The 19994-nt window shown below is 38.7% G+C and overlaps 1 protein-coding gene across 3 annotated transcripts in view; it reads left to right on the top strand.

The window, feature by feature from the left end:
* The window catches only part of LRP6 (LDL receptor related protein 6), a 126698-nt gene that overhangs the window by 54426 nt on the left and 52278 nt on the right, over window positions 1-19994 (top strand). For all 3 annotated transcript variants that reach the window (XM_082767653.1, XM_082767652.1, XM_082767651.1), the window contains 2 exons: window positions 10841-11037; window positions 11789-11920. In XM_082767653.1, coding sequence (XP_082623779.1) covers window positions 10841-11037; window positions 11789-11920 — 329 coding nt within the window. The remainder of the gene's footprint in view (window positions 1-10840; window positions 11038-11788; window positions 11921-19994) is intronic.

Raw genomic sequence — 19994 nt, 5'->3', positions numbered from 1 at the left:
AATTGGTGAAACCTGCAATAAGGACCTGCATAGATGAGTAACTTAAATTTTAGATATCCTAATTATTTTTATGCATTAAAACCAAAATAATTAGTTTACTGATAAATTTCAGTATCAGTTAAAAACATTTAAATATTAATGTTTCATGGAACTGTGCTAATATGTTACCATTTGAAGGGGAGAAAGGGGAAACAGTCTTTAGAGAGGGAAGTGCATATGACTTCCCTTAAGCAGTCAGAAGCACACAGTGCTTGGAACAGCACCTGTTTTTCCCTAGGCGTGTGTGAAAGTTCTGAAGATTCAGAAAATAGTCAACATCTGTATCCAAGCATTTTTATTATTTTTTTATTCTTTGCAATTACATCATAGGGGAAAAAGGAAAGACTTGCAGAAGTTAAGCTGTTCTACAATGGTCTTTATGTGTTTTCTTTTTTTTCTCTGCTTGACCTCTTAGCCTCTGTTTATCTTAGGGAAAAAAATGTGGCTGTTTCAAGTGATTTAATTTTGTTAAATATTGTCTTTTGGGTAATCAACAGAATTCACCTTTCTCGATATAGTATTTTACAACAACTAATTATGTATTTTATCTCCTAACTCATTACTTAGTCATCTTTGTCAATAACTGATTAAAAACAAAATATACTATTGCAAACATACAAAAAATCCTTGAGATCTCTGAGATCTCCCCTCTAAGTTTTACGGGGGGGTAGAGGGGTGGGAGAGAACCCTTTCAGTCTATTCTCCTGTTCATCCCCACTCCCAAAAAGGAAAAACTAAGCAGTTTTTTTTCTGTGAATGGTGGAACTTGCTCAATGCAGCCATGGCTCCTTGTATACCTTCACCCAAAATTATCTCTTGTTTCCCATCACTGTCTGCTGTGCACTCCTGAGAAGTCTGGCAGCTGGACAAATTGCTCTTGGACACTTTATTTCAGCTCTTCTCTGGTCAGGTGGATCAAATACAGTGATTTAGGGTCCCTTGTACCTATAAAGCCATAAAAGTGTTAAGGAAGCCTTTTCTTGTGATTCCCTACGTTCCTGAATGTTTGACCAAGAGATACAAAATGTATTGGGTATGGACATGGAGGAGATGGATGTTTAACAGACACACCCAGAATGATTGTATAGTCTTGCTTTCACATGAAAGGATGACATAATGGGATTAGGCCAGTTTTTCTATTCCACCACCACCTTTAAAATCCCTTTTTAAGAGGGCTACCTTTTAAAGTCATTTTCCTTAAGAATGGAGAATGACAAGAACATCATCACTTGCTGTGTAATTTAATTTGAAACAGACTTTTTGGCTTCCTTATAATCTGCTGGTTTTAGTGATTTGATCTTGATAGACCATTATTCTAACTGCTCTTTTTATATTTATAATGTATTTATTTATTTATTTATTTGTTCTTGTCGATAGCTAAATTACTCCTGATTAAAACAGATGTGATTGTTGTAAATGATCATAAAGTAAATGTTCTGGATTTGACTAGGTTTGTTAACTTATAGCAGAAAACAGATGAGTGAAGTATCTCAAGTGTCTCAAGGTTTTGTTTGTTTGTTTTTGTTTTTTTCAGTGATCCACAGTGTGAGGAGGGAGTCTATAGTAGATAGGTGTGATTGTAAAAGCTACATATAGTTCGGTATGACATGAGTTGTAATTGCTATGGTGGAAGTGAGAAATTCAGCAGTAACTAACATCTTTATATCAAAAAGGAATTTCAAACAGTTCAAAGAAAACTGCATTTGTGGTTTGGATGATGAGAGAAAATACAATGTAAATAGCAAAAGATTTTAATTAGTGTCACACAGATGAATTTTGACGTATTGAGGTTCAGACTGTTCTAATATTTCGAATGAGTAAAAGGGAAACATTCTTGACATATTTCTATAAGTGTAAGAAATGATAACATTTTTTGTCTCTTCATTCCTGTAAACTGACTATCACATCTCTTTACCTGGCAGTACACAAGAACTAAAATTTGAAGATTTATTGTCAGAGAAGGCCATTCATATGCATGAATGCTTGGCTTCTTGTGCAGCGGTCTGGATAATGGAAGAGTAAAGTAGGCAGGTGGGAAGAACATGCAGGGGGACAAACACAGAAGGCCTAGATTTTTGTCATCTCTTCAGGCAGGACCTAGATAAAGCCCTTTAGAGCCCGTGAGCCTCTGCATCAAAATTAGGAAGCACTGTGACAGTGCTGGCAGTAGCACTCAGTAAATATGTGTCAGGATTGTAAATTCATGAGGAAATCTGTACAGTAAATTTTATGGTGATCATCTATAGTTACCTGCCAGCCCTGGGACTTGCTAGCCCTGGCTACTTCAGTGATGGGCTCATTAGAATAAAGAGGAAGAGCACAGAAGCTGATGACTAATGCCCTTGGTTTGCCAGGGAGAGAAAGGAACAAGCAGTTTTTCATGTCAGAATGCAATAATTAAAAAATTAAATTGGTGCACAGAAGAGATTTTTTTTTTCCAGCTCTTGCCCTGCTCTTATCAGAGTGAACAGTTGCTTTTTGTGGGACTAATTAAACAAAACTGAATTGCAGACAGCTCTCCTGTGAGTAGAGTACCCGAGATAGGTTGGCCTGCTAAGGCAGCTCTTGAATTAATTTTCTTTTCCTTTACCCTGCAGCAGCAGTTCTAATTAATAAGTTAACACGTTACTGGCTGAAGGGAAATGCACTTACAAGGTCCCCCAGGAAGTGTTTGTGCTAATGAGATGGGTTTTGAGGCCACTGTAAGAAAACATACTTTCAGCAACTGTCAAAAAGCTGGGGAGCTCTTGCAAGGAGGTGAATGTCTTAAGTTTGCACTCAAGCATTGATTTTTTTTTTTCGTATTTTCTTTTTTCAAGCATCAGATCAGGTCTGTCTGCCAGATCATTAGTTGCAGATTTGATGAAAAGCTAAAAATATTGTATCCCTGCATTTAGAAGGGTTTATTTTTAATCGTTTGTGTATAATGTGTACAGTATAGAACGTTATGTGCAAGGTATAAAATACTGTATCATTGTGTATATTTCCATGAGAAAAAGCTATTTAATAACTTCAATCACTGAGGAGGAACCAGTCTGCAGTGAAAAGTCTCTGTTTTAATACCTCATCAACACATTACAGGACAGTGCAGAAGACAAACAATGACCTAATTAAAGCTGCTAGAGAAGCCTTGCCAAAGCGGAATTAATTAAATTATTTGGACACAGCACTAGAGTGACTCTCGTGATTCTTCCCCAAGGCACTTCTGAAATAAAATGCTGGGAAGGTAGAGCGTCGATACATCTGTAGTTGACTGTGTAGGATAGATATGCATAGGCTGTGTCTGGCTAGAGTCACTAGTTCACAGGTCTCTGCATATTTGTAGACATTTAATAAAAGTACAGGGTGATGAGCCCAGGCAGAGCAACGCCACACCTCATCAGAGCTGTTTCTGAGGCCTGAGATGATATATGCAGAGTTACTTCAGGATCACAGCTGGGCTGAAAGCAAGTGAAGAGCAGCTGCAGATTATGCAGTACATACACCACGTGCAGCCAGTGGATCTACCTGTGCACCTCCTTGCAAACTCCATCACCTTGTCCCGCAGCTTTCCAGTCTCCTCCCCTATTTCCCAGAGGCCTTTCGTCTATGCTGCATGTCATGACGATGTTTGACTGAAAAATGACCCACGGCATGACTTCATTACTCAACCACAGCTTTACTTCTGACTGACTTCTTCAAACTTTAATGAGAGTTGGGGTTTGAAGTGTCGTTGCTAGACCTGTTACTTGTTAATGTGTAGTTTCTGTAAGTACATGGCAATCACAGCTTAAAGAAGTAGCAAAAGGAAAAATATTTTGTTTTTGAAAGACCCTGGTATATGCCACAAGTAGTGTTTCCTGTTTACTTCTCAGGTAATTAGAACCAGGCTTGTATTCTGATAGGAATATTTGAGCAAGCATTCATGGTCAAATTCCAGCTTAGTTTTCTGGGTTTGTTTTACAGATGTTTTTGTTTGTTTGGCAGAAGAGGAAACCTCTGAAGCTTCTGAGAGAATCAGAGCTCCCTGCCCTACCTTGTGGCAGCCGTGGTAGAGTGTGGTGTCATACAGCTGGCTGTCTTTCCACCCTGCCTCACCTGGTGGTGTGCAGGATTCATCCTGCAAGTGCTTTGGCCACTTGCTAATATTTCCAGTTGTCAGTGATAGCTTTGTAATTCTTGGAATTTCCTGAATGCTCTGCTGTTACGTAATATCTAAATGGAGAGAAACATTTTCCATAGAACATTATAATTTACGTCATGCAAACCTGTCTGTTGTATGCTTTCTTTAACATGTAATGAACACTAAAAGTAAGGTTCAGAAGACATTTTGTTGTTGTCCACAAAGGAAAATATGATGGAAATTCCAAAGTAAATTTCTGTTCTGTTTTTTGTTTGTTTGTTTGTTTTGGTTGGTTTTGTTTCTTGTTTTCTTATACCAAGAAAGCCTGATAAGAATGTAGCCCACAGATATTTTTTAACTAAAAATGTATCTGGTATAGTGTAGGAAGGAAGATATATGAACATTCAGTAAATGCAGATATGAGCATCCCTTAAAGACTTTTTCAACAACATGTAGATTAATCAGGAAGCTTTTACCTCTGGATGGTATGAATTTCCATCTTTTAATATTGTATTGTCATTGGATCCCAGTATGGTAACTTTTATGGGAAAGAAGTTGTGATATAAATTTTTTCCTTATTTTCAGAAATTTAGTGTTCAACGCATATGTAGGTGCCAACCAGGATGTATGCTGCCTGGGTAAAACTAGTATAAGAAAATGCAGCAGAAAAAGGTAGTGTTGTCCACTTTTGAATGAATACTACAAACAGCTCCTGCTCATTTTAGTACCACTAGAGCCTCATATGATGAACTACAAATGCAAACTTAAATGTTCACTCCATTTTATGCTCCTGTCCCAGTTCCTCACTGCTTAAAACTCTAATCTTCAGTCAGTAATTATAGGGATTGCATAGTATATCTTATTAATGTATTTCTTCAATTTTGCAGACGTTAATAATCTGTTCCAAATCTTTCAGCAAGCAAGATGGAAGTATACCTCCATTAATAGTAATTGATCCTTCTTTATTTCCCCCAGATCAATGATTCTATGATAGCCTAAAAAGCAGGTGCTGACTCACATTAGTTCTTTGGGTTATTGGTTATTGAAACAGAGATGTTCAGGTAGCAAGTGCAGTGGTAAAAATATATGCATACACAAACATATGTAAATATGTGTGTGAATATATATATATATATGTATATGAGACACTTGTATGGAAAATGAAAGTGAATATATACATATTTATATTTTTAAGTGAATATGTATTTTTGTATTTATATTTATATATTCACTTACATTTTCCATGTAAGTGTCTCGCTGTACCTTACTGTTGAAGAATTGGTTTAGCTTTATGAAATTAAGGCATCTTGGATTGGCTGAATGTGCAAACAGGCATCAATCATTTCTGTGCTTTCTGAGCACACCTTTTGGCATGGTGGTTGATCCTCCCTGGCTTAGGCTGTGGATGTGCATCCAATTACAGAACTTGACCCACTGGTGGAAAGGGTTGCAGCCACAAGCCTGTCGGCAATGTCTCAGCATCATCTCTTGTCCGGTTGCTGTATCCTCAGGCTGCATAACTGAATTGCTCACGTGTGCAGAGTCTCACTGGCTGGTTGATTTAATCGTTTTGTTTAATCGTATGTCTTTACTAACCCTGCTCATTTTGTGTGAGAAAGGTTAAGAGGTATAAGAGAGCTATAATACAGGTCTGTCCTGAATATTTACTCTTCAGAGTTGCAAATATAGCAGTAAGATGAACTACTTTATTTTTTTCCCAGTCCTCACAGTTGTATTTGAAATTGGATTGCAAAGAGTGATACAACAACATATTTTTTTCACTGCCTGATAGCTTAGGAGATGGAAATAGATATGGGATCCTCCAGAGGGTTGCTGGAGAAATGGGTTCATAGATGTGAAAATTCTTGCTCTCTGCCACTGAGTACAGGCAGCCTCAGAGGTGAACGGAAGGAATGCAGGTAAAGACTGTGTGTGACTTCTGTGCGTACCTGTATCTATTAATAAAAACACATGGAGTGAGATGTTAGTAATCATTGATTTTTGTATACAGCATTAGACAGAGGGCTCTGGTTATCTTAGTCTTGACTTGCATTGTGCAGATTTTGGAATTCGTCTCAGGTATGGCTTTTTTTCTTCTTCTCTTTCAGTTGGTAACAGCTCCATTGTATTTTGGATTGTATCGATAACTATTCTGGAATGAAATGTTATTTTAGCTAGCTGTTATTTCAGCATAATATTTATCTTGACTGTTATATATATACACATATTTGTTCAGTTGCATTAGACCCAACACAGAGACGAGTTTCATTACTGATGAGCTGTGATGTTAATGATGCAGTGAAGTACAAGCCAGGATGCAGTTATTCTGAACAAGTTTTGAAATTAGATAGCTGTAGTGTCACCAGAATAGAAAGAATAATGTAGTTGATGAAAAGTGTGTATCTGTTTTTTATGGAGAGATAAAGGAGCTACAATTACATTTGCTATTATAGCTGCAGCATAAATTATTTTCTGTTTAAAATCATAGGGTGAAAAGTCAGAATTCTTAGATTTCATAGCTATAATCCAGTTTTGGATTTTAATTCTTCTAGTAGTTGCCAAAAAAAGGTGGGGGGACAGGGAGGGGGAGGAGGGGGAAGGGAGCAGACCAAGGAAATCCAGATTGCCATGAAGGGTGGAAATTTGAACTTAATCTTTGTCATTTAAATTTGTCATTTGTTAATTTTTATTTCAAGTGAGTTTATTCTTTGTCTGAAAAGGATATTATCTTGAAGCAGAAGCTTTTGTCATTGTTAGTACAACTCTAGGTAGATTTTCTGAAATTTCTTGTGTTTATTCTGCTTGAGAGTTCAGTAGCCCCTTTTGTAATGTCTGTTTTAACTTGTTTAGTCTTTTTCTTTTTCATTATCTTCACAAAGTATTTCATGGGTCTCTAGCATAATTAGAATGGAACAAAAGTGAATGTATTTAAATTGCTTCTGCATTTTCTTCAAGCAGTAGAAAATCATAGAATCATAGAATCATAGAATATCCTGAGTTGGAAGGGACCCTTAAGGATCATCAAGTCCAACTCTTGACACCGCACAGGTCTACCCAAAAGTTCAGACCATGTGCCTAAGTTCACAGTCCAATCTCTTCTTAAATTCAGACAGGCTCGGTGCAGTGACCACTTCCCTGGGGAGCCTGTTCCAGTGTGCAACCACCCTCTCTGTGAAGAACCCCCTCCTGACGTCCAGCCTAAATTTCCCCTGCCTCAGCTTAACCCCGTTCCCGCGGGTCCTGTCACTGGTGTTAATGGAGAAAAGGTCTCCTGCCTCTTGACACCCCCTTACGAGGAATTCTTTAGTATAATAAGTTTTTATTGTAATTGCAACTCTGATTGCCATGATGATACTATAAATAGTTGTATTTAGGAAAATGTGATCTACAGCACAGGTAGAATTTAATTTCTGTGGAAATTTCTTGTTTTATCTCTTTTCTCTTTGTAACTTCCTTCTGTGCTTTCTCCTTCTGCACTTCCTTCACAGCCAACTAAACAGAAGAGAGATTGTGAGATTTTAAATGTCAATCACCATCAAGGTTTTTAAGGCAAATTTGTGTAATTGTATGCTTGGCACAGGGAAGATTATTAAAGTTACTGCGTACTTAGCTCCATCTAATATGTAGCCAATTTGCATCCTGTTGAAGCCCTAGAGATGTCTCCTGAACTCATAATGCTGCTACTTCTCCTTATCTCTCACTTTTCTCCTCATCTCTGGTGTCTCTTTTAACAAGGCTAATGGGATGAGTGCAGCAGTTTGAAGGAACTAAAGAGCTTAGTGAACAGGATGCAATGCTTTTTGCTGTTGTATCACTCATTCAAATCAAACCTGAGATGAATGTACAGGCTGAAGGAAGCTGCCACTGACAAGCTGTCAGGTCATGTTGGTCCAATTACACCTGCAGTGCCACAGCTGGTGCCCTGGTCAGTGGCTTTATTAAGTGAGGCCAAAGCCATGGAGACCTGGCTGCTCTTTGACCCCAGGTGGGTACTCATGCTCGTAAATGTCAGACAGACACAGCAGTTAAATGCTGCAGGTGACATTCTTGCCCTGTACATTCACTCAAATATATTTAATAAATAATTGGCTACGCCAGAAGTTCTTCCCCCTCTTCTCAGCCACCAAAACCAAAGCTCTGCAGACCTTAGTGCAGGTCACAGCAGAGCATAATTGCATTACTGCAGCCAAGGGAAGCTTCTTCCTTGCGCTCTCTTCCCTTCATTCTCTCTTTTTAGCACCATGTCTCTCCAGCCCTTTCCCCCCTCTCCTCCTTCCCCTTATTAGGCTGCAGAGCTGTCAGGCTGGGGACAGCCTGCTGAGTGCAATCCAGCCACTGCATCCTGGCTGCTTTTTGGCAAACCTGCTGGTGCCCATCACGTATGTTCAGAGGGGAAAAAAGCTCACTTCCCATTAGCAAAATCAGAAGTGCTATTTGTAGTAATGCTCACCTTAATAGATGCTAGCAATATGTACAGTTGTATCTGGGCCCAAAGACATTTTCATCTCTCAGTTCATTGTAGCTACTGAATAAAATGATAAGTGATTGCTTCAAGGCTGTGGCTGGCAGTGCAGTCGAACGAAGCAGCTCCCTACTTCTCCTGAATCTTTCCAGGGCTGGTTTAAATAAGGGTCACAGCTGATGTTATGCGTTGTTACAATGATAGGTGGTTGCCCAAAAGTTAGGCACATCTAGCAGCTTCTACTATACTCAAAGGTTTATTTTCACTGAGAACTGGTGGGTACTAATCACATTTAAAAATCTGAGGATTTGAGTGAACAGCAAGATGAGGCTCAGAAAAATGTCTCTTGTCTATGGTGAAGGTCTGGGCATTATGAGAGCTCTGAACTTTTATTGCTTCTGTCCCAGATGAAAATTGTCATAAAGACTTGGATAGTCACCAGTCCTGCTCTAAACTAAAATTATTCAAATGTGAAGGCATTTAGGGTTCAGGGGTGGGGTTGGCAAAAATGTTTACAGAATTAGAATGCCTTTATTCTTGTTGCAAGAGTATGTTGTGTCTTTTTGGCTTTGCTGTTTGTCGGGTAGGTTTCAGCTGTAAATTATATTACAGTAGTCTTTTGTAAGATGTTTAGTTTGTGCATTTAATTAGAAGCAAATATATACCTGACTCCAGACAGAGATAAGAAAGAAAAGATAATATGTCCTACTTTCCAGTGCAAAATATCAAGAAATAGAAAATTTTGGTTGGTGTAGAATTGGAACACTAGAGTGACAAGTAAGGGAATGTGTGTGTTTTCCTCAGGAGCTAGAAAAAAATAGAAGCTTTAAAGATAATGCATCTTTTTGCAGAAGCTAAGGTGAAAGAGCTGTAATGACTGCAGTCTCTTTGTACTCAGAATCATTGGCAGAATACACCTTCAAGTTTCTTGCTTTAATATACTCTTTTGTTATATTTTGACAGAAAATATTTGGAAAATAAGAGTATTTTTGTCCTCTACTAAACCAGTTCAGCTAATGACTTCTTTGCAAACAAGATGTATATAGTGTGTGGGTGTTCTCTCAGTAAATACACAGATAATGACTCTCTTCCCTGCAAGAAGAAAATTGGGAAGCTGGTGATCATAATATGCCCTATACTTGAAGAAGTAGTAGAGCTATGTGTCAGTCCCTTAGGCTATTAGTCCGGGAGATAGATAGATGGCTGTCTCCATTGTTCAGGGGGGGCTTCTATACGTGTTGGATGCTTGTGCACATACAATTAAGAAGAGAGGAGGTGGGAAGAATCACTTATGTAAATGGTACTTGTGTGGTCCTGCTTGGAGCAGGATGTTGGTCCAGATGACCTCCGGGGTCCTTTCCATCCTCAAATTTTCTATGATTCTAAATAAAAAAGTAAGAGTCAAGCTACTTAATTCCAGTTCTGAGGAACTTCGGTATAGATAATTAGTTTCTACATCACAAGAACCTGGAAAAACTGTCTTCGGTAATGTTTATGCTGCATTTTTGTGATGCCTAATGAGCATGTGTGCATATATATATACATAAAATATATGGGTATACTCTTTAATTTTGTTTATGAACCTGGAGACAGACGGTGACCCAGTTTGCTCAGAAATGATACCATTACTATGGCAAAAGATCAGTAGAACTGTTTAATGGCACTGCTTGTAATAAAAACAATAGCTTAATAATGATCATAATGAAACATGAAAAAATAACTTTCAGGATTTCTTTACAGTGAAGCTATTTGCTATTAAAGTATTTTTCTGAGGGCTCAAAATGGCAAAACTGGAAGATATGGATAGATTGCTAAATGACTAAACACTGTCTCAGTTTAAAATTTGCTGAGGCTGACAGTGATGGACATCATATATCTGCAAGTTGCAGTCAAATTTGCATAAAATCAGCCGGTGTTCTCCCCTGTTGCACATGGTGATGTATAGCCCCCCAGATATTGAGGGCTAAAAGCGCCAACAAACAACCACCAACCTAGGCAAGGATTTCTGTTGGTGTCTCTTGGACTTTACCAGCAGGCAGCCTGAAAATAGGACTGTTATTGTCCAAAATTGTTCATCAAACTGTGCATACTATACTTGTTCCCCAAAAATAAGGAGAAAGTTTTGGTCAACAGTAGTTACTCTGCAAAGGCTAAGTTTGAGCAAAACTGCATCATGAACTGTGTTTGAGTATTCACTTTTTTCACTTTTTTTTTTTTTTTTTTTTGTACTCTATTAGGCAAGCGGTGGTTAAAGGCTCCCTTCCACATCCTTTTGCTTTGACGCTGTTTGGGGACACGTTGTACTGGACGGACTGGAACACACATTCAATCTTGGCCTGCAGCAAGTACTCTGGGGAGGACCTGCGTGAAATACATTCCAACATCTTCTCTCCCATGGATATCCATGCTTTCAGCCAAAAGAGGCAGCCAAATGGTAAGTTGTCTTGCTTCCCCGCCCCCCCCCCCCCCCTTTTTTTTAATAGCAAGTTGGAACTGATTTGCAAAAATCTTAATTAGGCTTTCTGTATAGTGGTGAGTGGCTTCACTCATGTCATGATGCAACTTTTCCAATGCAGAGATTGAGGGGAAAAAAAGAAAATTCAAATATTCTCTTTTTTTTTTTTTAATGTGGAAAAAAAAAGTCACTTGCTTTTTCTGATAGCCACATTTATCCTGTTGTGATATTCCTTTGTCTGTTTCATATGCCATAACATTAGGCAGCATGGTATTCATATTTTTTCCAAGTAGTAGTTCCTGAAAGGAAAGTAATGTTAATTTGGCAGATGATATTAAGCAAGGCTAGTTCTGTGTAATAACCACTGTCTTAATCATTGTGTTAATTTACTGTGTTTGCATTTATATATATTATATACAGCCTATTCAGCACCAGCATGTTTAATAGTTTGTGAAAATGAGAAGAACAGAGATGAAACAAGGCTCTTGTTTAGAGCTAAGTGCTACTTCCCCAAGAAAGGAAACATTCAACATCCATGCGTTTTGGTACCATAAATACCCCACTACTCAACACTTGGAATTAATTTTTACTTGTTCTGTGTTTATCATTTCCTTCTTTAATCTGTGATGCTGCCACCGATTCTACCATTCAAACACCGTATGTGTCTTGACACATGAGATGAGGTCATTCGTTATCAGAAGCATTAATCTGTGTGATTTATGTTTAACAGCTACAAACCCATGTGGAATTAATAATGGTGGCTGCTCCCACTTGTGTTTGATGTCTCCTACCAAGCCCTCTTATCAGTGTGCATGTCCCACTGGTGTGAAACTTCTTGAGAATGGAAAGACCTGCAAAGATGGTAGGCTTTGTTTTTAAAAATCCTTTTAGGTTTAGCACAAAGTAATTTGTTGCAGAGAAAGGTGTTCTTCTGGCTTCACTGCATAATGCACGCTAAGGGTGGGACACCGTGAAAAGATATATGCTGTTGTGGTACAGATAAGTGACTGAAAAAATGCCCTCTACTTTTCAAAATGAGCTCATAGCTGAAGAGCAGGTTACCTCCAGTCACAAAATTTAGGTTATAATTCTGTCAATGTCACTAATTCCCTGAATTATTATTATTTATATATATATATATATATTATTTTTTTTTTTTTTCCTGGGGGGGGGGAGCAGGGGGGAACACGACAACATGACTCTGCTACCTTTTCTTTGAGAAAATTATATCAACCTCCTCTGTTGTCTCTAAAAGATTTCTAACGTTATTTTTTCATGCATTAGTATTTTGTTAATAGGGCTGTACAAGTAAAACATTTCTTCTGAAGATCTGATTTCCATTTACACACGTGTGCATGTGGCATCTCTTTCATTTCATGCACATGAAGTTAGTCACCTACGTCTGTTTATAGGAACTGAGCAAAATGGCATGTTTTTAGAGGTGTTAGAAGTATTTCAGCCTTAAAACCCAAGACATGATCAAGACTGCGGGCTGCTAATGCTTACCTAAAGCTGCTTTTAGCTTTTCATCGTGGTCTAATATATGTGATTTCAAATCATTACATGTTATAAGTAGAGGTCTTGTGGCATGTGCTGTGGCTGCTGTAGTACATTGACAGTATCAAAATAAACACTGTGAGATTTAATTAGCTCTCATAAATAAACATATTTATGCAGATTGTCTCTATGGCAAAGGTAAATATAGATAGAAAGATACAGCAGAATTTACTGACAGTGGTCTAAATAAAAAGTATACAGAAATAATTTGTTAAAATTTTGTTTTCTGTTTTTAAAATTCTTAAGCTTGTCAGCTACTGTTTGGCGTTTTCTTTAATTTCATGCTATTTCATGCTCTCTGTTGATTATTTCTGTGTGATTACTTGTATCTGTGTGGACCTTATTAAAATAAATCGTTGCTTTTAAGTGAAAAACTCAAAGCATCTCCCAAATTAGCCTTGCAGGATTGTTGCAAGAACTTACCATTACATGCACAAGACATTTTTTTCCCATTTCTGCCAGTACAAGGAACATGCTTTAATAATAGCACTCTGGATTGGTTGTATCTAGTCCAGAATGTGACACAAATCCTTGATTTGCATGAATGAACTGTTGTGTGGAAGCAGATAGCTAAAGCAGTTGTTGCCCAGTACATATTTCCAAAAGCAGAGCTGTATGAAAAGTCCCCATGGAGGATGGGGAGTTGGGGAGGTTTGGTCGCCTGCCAAGCAGAGGCTGAAGGACTAAGGACAACTGTTGGAACAAATCCTGGAGAAAGAGAGAGAAATGGCTTCCTTTTGACTTAATGCTGATAGGAAGTGCGCTGGGGACCTTGGGAAGAGGGGCTGCCTTTCTGCTTTGTGTGTGCTGTGTTCCAAGGAGCAGGTCAGTGTAGCACAGAGGTGACTGCTTCCCTGCCCAGGTCCAGCCTCATGTCCTCGCAGAGGTAACCTGCCACCCAGGTTAACTACCCTCTGCTAAAACCTTTGTAGTGTGTCAAAGACAATTCCCAAAGGCAAGCAGAGGAAAGGTATTTAAAAAAAAATAAAAACCTTACAAAAGAACTCGAACTTCTCGTGCAGAGATATTCAAAATCACTGGCTTCCTTTCTTAGCTGTTCCTTATGTCTCAGAACACAGAGCTCTTGCTCTTTTCTTCCACTCCCTGAACACATGAGAAGCCAAATTGTGTGTTCCCATTCAGCCATAAAGTATAGCTGGCTCACAAAACACAGCTCCCATTTTATCAGAAATTTTGTTAACCAGTTCACTGAGGTACTACAGCATGTTGTCTGTCAGAAAGCTAAAAGCATTATACGTTAACATTTATCATATACATGTCAATACAGTGTTGCATTTTTTACAACCATTCTGCTATTGTGTTTTTCCAAATAACTCTGCCTGTCTATTTTTAAGAAGGAAAATGGGTGGGGAAGCGAGAGAAAATTGAGTCCACGCTTAGCTCAGTGAGTGTCGTGTACCACTACATACTGGAGTGAGAAAAAATAGCTCACATGCAGGTGAAGGAAGCTGCTCCAGCTATGCATCACATCCATTGGTTTCATTCAACTTTGCTGATCCTGCACAGAGCTAATTTCTAGGAGGAGTTAAAGGGCCAGAGGCAGCCCTGGAAGCCAGCTGCTTACTGTGTTTCAGCATATAAAGCTATGCATGACCCCAAATGATTAAATATTGTTGACTTTTTTCACTCCTTTCACTGAAGAGAGGTGAAGTGGTAGACTTAGGGCTTTTGTGAGTGACCTACAACTTGCCAGAGCTCTTCAAGTCAATGTTTCACTGTAATTTCTTCTCATACTTGTGAAGTCTGCAATTACTGATTTGGGGAAGAGAGGAGAGAATGGCAAACAGAGCCAGCATAGCCACAGAGAGGATTTCAAGATATAAATCTGTGTTTGTGTCAACTTCCTTTCTTAGGCTGTGTAGTAATATTAGTGAAGGAAATTTATTTTCCCTTTTTTTTGTCTCTGTGGAGGGGTGATTGGGTGGTGGAGGGAGAGGTGGTTATGGTTTCTTGGGTTGTTTTTTTTCCTTTGTATTTGCCTGTTTACTACAAATGCTGTGAAAGTGGGGCTGAACCATGAGAACTGAAAAATTTCACCTCAGATCACTTCAGTATATATCTGTTGTGCTGAAACAGACTGAAGCACTGAGTGACTGGATCTCAGTTTAGAATTAGAATGTTAGGACTTCGAGGGAGAAAGGGGAATGGCTTACAGGTACACAAAGGTGAAAAATGAGGCACAGGCAGGTTCTCAAATAAGACAGTTTTGTCTTCAAGCGGTAGGCTAAAATCAGGCTAGTTCCAAAAATGAATTGTTTAATGCTGAAAGGAGCCTCTTTGAGGAGAGAACTTTATTTCATGCTGCGTTGATGGAGAGCATTGTCTGGGATCTGCAAGATTTTGATGGGTGAATATTGAGTGTGTGTTTGTGGTGTTTGCAGTGGTTTGGCATTGACAGATGATCCTTGCAGCCAAAGGTGAGGCTGGCTGACCCTCCCTGAGCAGTTTCCATGACAACCCAGCGTTTTTGAATAATCTTGGTTTATAGGAAATCTTTTCCTCCCTCCTCTTTCCTCACCGTGTTGGTTTCTTGTAGGTTTGTTTTTTTTTTTTCATTACACCTTACTTTTTTTTTTTTTGTGAGAGATCTGAACAATAATTCCTTACCTTCCATTTATAAACACTTTTCTATCGTGTTTCACAAAAGGGTGATAGTTTGGAATAAAATCGGCTATTTTCCTAATAACTGATAATACTGACTTGATTGTTCATGTCTTAGCTCCTTATGAACCAAAACAGTCATTTAACTGAGATGTGGGCTTGCAGCTTACACTTAGCTGCCCCATTTTCTACGTGAAAGTTTTTTGTTTGTTTATTTGTTTTTTTTTAAATCCCTCAAGGAAAGACAGAATAACCAGTTTTCACGGCCAACTCTTCTTCTGTAAGCAATGTCCACAGAATAGAGTCCGGTCCGAGCACGCAGGGTGCTTTTACCTATGTACCCACATTTTTGTAGAATAAAGCAGTTCAGTTGGAAAGGACCTAGAAAAATGACCAAGTCCAACGGCCTGACCACTTCAAGGCTAACTAAAAGTTAAAGCAAATTACTGAGGGCATTGTCCAAATGTCTCTTGAGCACTGACAGGCATAGGGCATCAACTACCTCACTAGAAAGTTTGTTCTGGGGTTTGACCACCCTCACAGTCAAGAAATGTTTCCTAATGCCCAGTCTGACCCTTCCCTGGTACAGCTTTGTGCCATTCCCTTGCATCCTGTCAGCGGTGACCAGGGAATGCAGACCGGCACCTTCCTGTCCACTTCCCGTCTTGTAGGACTGTCCTGGTTTCAGGGAGGGGGGAGAGTGAGCGAACGGCTGTGTGGTTTTAGCTGCCGGCCAGGTTAAACCACGACAAGGACATACTTGGGATTTCTCTTTTTCAGTATTATGGGCACCACTGTTCTTCTGGGGTTGATGGTACTACATTTAAATGACCTGTTCAATAGTCATTTTTATTAAAAAAAAAAATAGGTTACTCTTCCAAGTTTGTCATAACTTGGAACATAGCCGATTTCCTGATTTCACTGTGCAGATCAAGATGTTAATTTAATATGCTAGCTCTTTTATTTCTTTTAAAATAGAGGGAAAAAAAAAAGGATTAATTTCAGATGTGTTCTTTTGCCTTTGTAGTGATTTTTTTTTTTTGTCATCTATTTGAAAAATCTACTTGTTTGTATTGTATAAGGAGCTCTCTCTCAATAATGACTTTGCAACTGGGACAAGACATATAGGAAATAAATTTTTATTAGTCAAACGTGTGATAACTGTATTGGGGATTTATTAATAATTTTGATTTATCAAGTACAGAGAAATTATTATGTGTGTCCTAGGTTTAGCAGTTCTTATGTATGGGTTTCTGTACATGTGTTTGTGTAGCATCACTAGCCTCAGCAACCACTGATGGTTTTAAAGTCCAATAACTCACAAACGACCAAGTCCTTATATCACTGGAAAGATGTAATAAATTGTAAAGGTTGGCAGGACGTTAGACATCAGACTTAAAAGCTATGTTACTGCATGTGTCTGTATACTTGCTCTGTTTCCTCTTCTCTTCCCCTTCCCTTGACTTCAGCTAGCACACAGATGTAAATTATTTTGATTTTTAATAGCGACTTTTTGAGGGAAGTACTAGTTCTAGGACTAATGTAATGCACCATCTGTGAGTTTGTAATCCCGGCTTTCAAAGTGCTTAATAAAAGTAGGCTTAAGTTCTCAAAAATATGAGTCTGGAGTAAAGCTTTTATGTTCGTATTTAGATGCCTTAAGTAAGGGACTTGGTTTTAGAAAAATTGCTAACTATTCTGAATACCCCCTGACTTGAGGCACTTCTAAAAAGAATCTTGGTACCGAATTGGAATAGTTCATCAAGGTTGTTTCAGATTTTTTTTTTTTGGTTGGTTATTTTTTGTTGTTGTTTGTTTGTTTTTATAAAGTTATGGGTTGCTAAGATCACTTAGGATTGATTGTATGGCAGATCAGCAAGGGGTTAAGCAGAAAGGCCTGATTTTAAATGTGGTATGGTCTTATGCAAGGTAGCTTACTGTGCTTGCAGGGAACTTTGCACATGGTGGTTTGAATGCTGTGAGCACACGCCACGGCACACCAGGTGGTCTGTGCCCTCAAACCCAGCACGGAGTTCAACTTGCACTTCAGTCTACAGGCATGCTTTTGTTGGGTGCAGTATATACAGATCTCCAGTATATGTTACAGAAAAGAGAGCAGTGTAGGCAGCAAATTCTGCTTCAAGTCCCCAGAGTGTTTGTCTGGAAGGCTTCATCCTTTTTGTTTTTTTTTTTTTTTTTTGTATGTGCAGTACAAGGTGTCCAGAGGAAAAGTACCTCAGGTCTGCATGTGCATGCTGAAATCAGAGTGCTGGTTGCAGCCTTGGCGCACCTTTTGGAAGTACATTTGAGCCAGTTGAGGTTTGAGGTGGTGTGTTTGTGGCTGATTCCAATCTCCAATAAGTGCTGATAAATCAACAACAACAACAAAAAGGTTTGCATGCAACCTGTTTTTTTTTTTTTTTTTTTTTCTGCTTTTTTGAAAATTTGATTCTGTATTTGTGATGTTCTCCATCATCCTCATCATGAAAGGCAAGATTTTCTTGAAGAGGCAGAATGAAAATATCTGGAGATCCTGCTGTCATGTTTTAGCTTTTGTATCGTAGCTGGGCTTTAGAATAGATGTCAACAAAACCGACTGATTCTGCCATGTCCTTGCATATTTGAGTGCCTTGAGTAGTTCTCTGACTGGGTTGTGATCAGTGCCCAGCCAGCCCAAACGTTTTGAAACTGCTGTTTGCCACAAATTCGAACAGTTTGTTTTAGTTCTCAGATGACATTTTCCTTGACTGTGCTAACAGGTGGTAAGGTGATCATGCTATAAATGCGCCCAGTTTTTTCATTTGCCTTTTTTTAAAGTATCATCAGGGCAAGCCTAGAGACATTTCAAGCAATTTTTCTGCAGCCTACCTTGAAATGAGAGGTTTCTCTGCTGCTCAGTTTGCCTTTACTGTGCGGAATGGCTGGTGATCTAACTAAGCAGCTAAGGTGTCAGTTTGCAAATGGGTGGGTAATAGCTTTAAAGGAAGCTTTAAACTTTTTATTGTTTGGTTGGGGTGGGGGAATGTTAGATACAGACCATGAAATTCATAGCTCGGGGACACCACGTGCAACATGGGTTGGCTGAAAGGCAGTGATTTCCTGACGCTGAATTAAGGCTTAGACACAGTCAGTTGTTGGACCAAACAAAAGTGTTGCGACCTGAAAGCAGGATACTGAAGCTGTTGAAATGGCTTCTCTTCAAGAACAATTGGAAGGTCAGCTAGTCAATTTTAAGGGTGAGCTTCTGCAAAGGCATAGTTGTACTCAAGCCAGTCCTTCTGGGAAATTGGCAGTGGTTCTCCAAAATGACTGTCAACTTCAGATAAAGCACAAAAATTATTTTTAAGTTATGCCTTGCACTCTTTATATATGATAGACTATGTTTAGCTTTCTAACTGTTTGGAAATCTGAGTTTACTGTGTTTACTCAACCTTAATTTTATTAGATAATGCAAAAGGGTATAATTGTTTATTATTATGACTATTACAATTTTGTTTAAAAGGGAAGTTGGTTAAGTGACAATTAAGTTGGTAAGGAACTGCTAGAGATTTCTTACTTGAACCTGAATAGCTGTGCTTGGTTATGTATTAATACCTCATGACCATAATGCAGCTGAAGGCTTGGATCTTATTACTGCTTTGTTTGATACACTTAGTAGTAACAAATACAGATGTACATGTAGACTGCTATGACAAGCTTCCGTAATTATGAAAATCTTATTAACACGCCTGTTTTCTATTTACTCTGCCACATGCTTTAAATTATTTTGGTGGATGCTTAGACATGTAGTTACAGGTTCCCTCTTCCTGATATTAGTTATTGTATAAGAGTTATTCATTAGGAGAACAATTGAGTAGTGTGTACATGTGTTTCTGAACACAAGGCATTTCAGGACAGAGGATCATAAAGCTGATCTTAATCCATTCTGGACTACCAAGCAGGAACGCTTGTAGTAATAATCTCATCTTCAGTTGTTGAAAATAACTGTTTCTAGCAGCACTGTGAAAGTGTTTTAGATGTTTTTAATGTGTAAACCTTGCTGTAAATGAAGACACGGCTGCTTTGGCATCTGTCCAAAGTTTGGCATGCAGTGAGGTTTCATCTAGCACCAACCACAATTACTGACACTTTAAAAAAAAAAATAAAAAAATGGCACCAGACACTAGATATTTTTTAATCAGCTACCTATTTCTTCTAGTAGCTGCTCTTTTAGTCTTCTAGCCCTTATTTATACCTTTGTAAAATCAAGACATAGAAGCATGAAAAGCACGTGGCTAGGTGATGGCTCTCTTTCACTGCATTGTTTTTACATTTTTCTTAAACCTCCCCCCTCACGCACACCCAGCCTTGCTTTTTTCCTCTGTCCTTGAACCTACATCAGCCCATGCCAAACCTTTCCCTTCACTGTTTGAGGAGAACTGTCACAACATACCGCAACATACTTTCCCTGCATTTAGGATGCACACATTTTTTTACCTTAGTTCAGGCTTCCCTGAGGCCTGAGCTGCTCTTATCTCCCTGAGACTCCAAACTGATAAGACAATTTAATTGGAATGGGGTGTGGTGGTTGTTTATCCTTCATTACACTGTGAGATAGAACAGAAAATGAAACAAGAATGAGTTAGAATAGACAGTAAGTTCATCATTGATCAGGTGCCCAGCACGTGTACCTCTAATCAGCTTGTGTTGTCCTGTGTGAAAGTATCATCTGCAGCACAAGCTGATCTTAGCTGTTTATTAGGATTCTGACTTTTGAC

The sequence above is a fragment of the Aythya marila genome, assembly GCF_965140915.1.
Source record: "Aythya marila genome assembly, chromosome: 1".
NCBI classification, from domain to species: domain Eukaryota; kingdom Metazoa; phylum Chordata; class Aves; order Anseriformes; family Anatidae; genus Aythya; species Aythya marila.
This window is presented reverse-complemented; position numbering and strand designations above follow the sequence as displayed.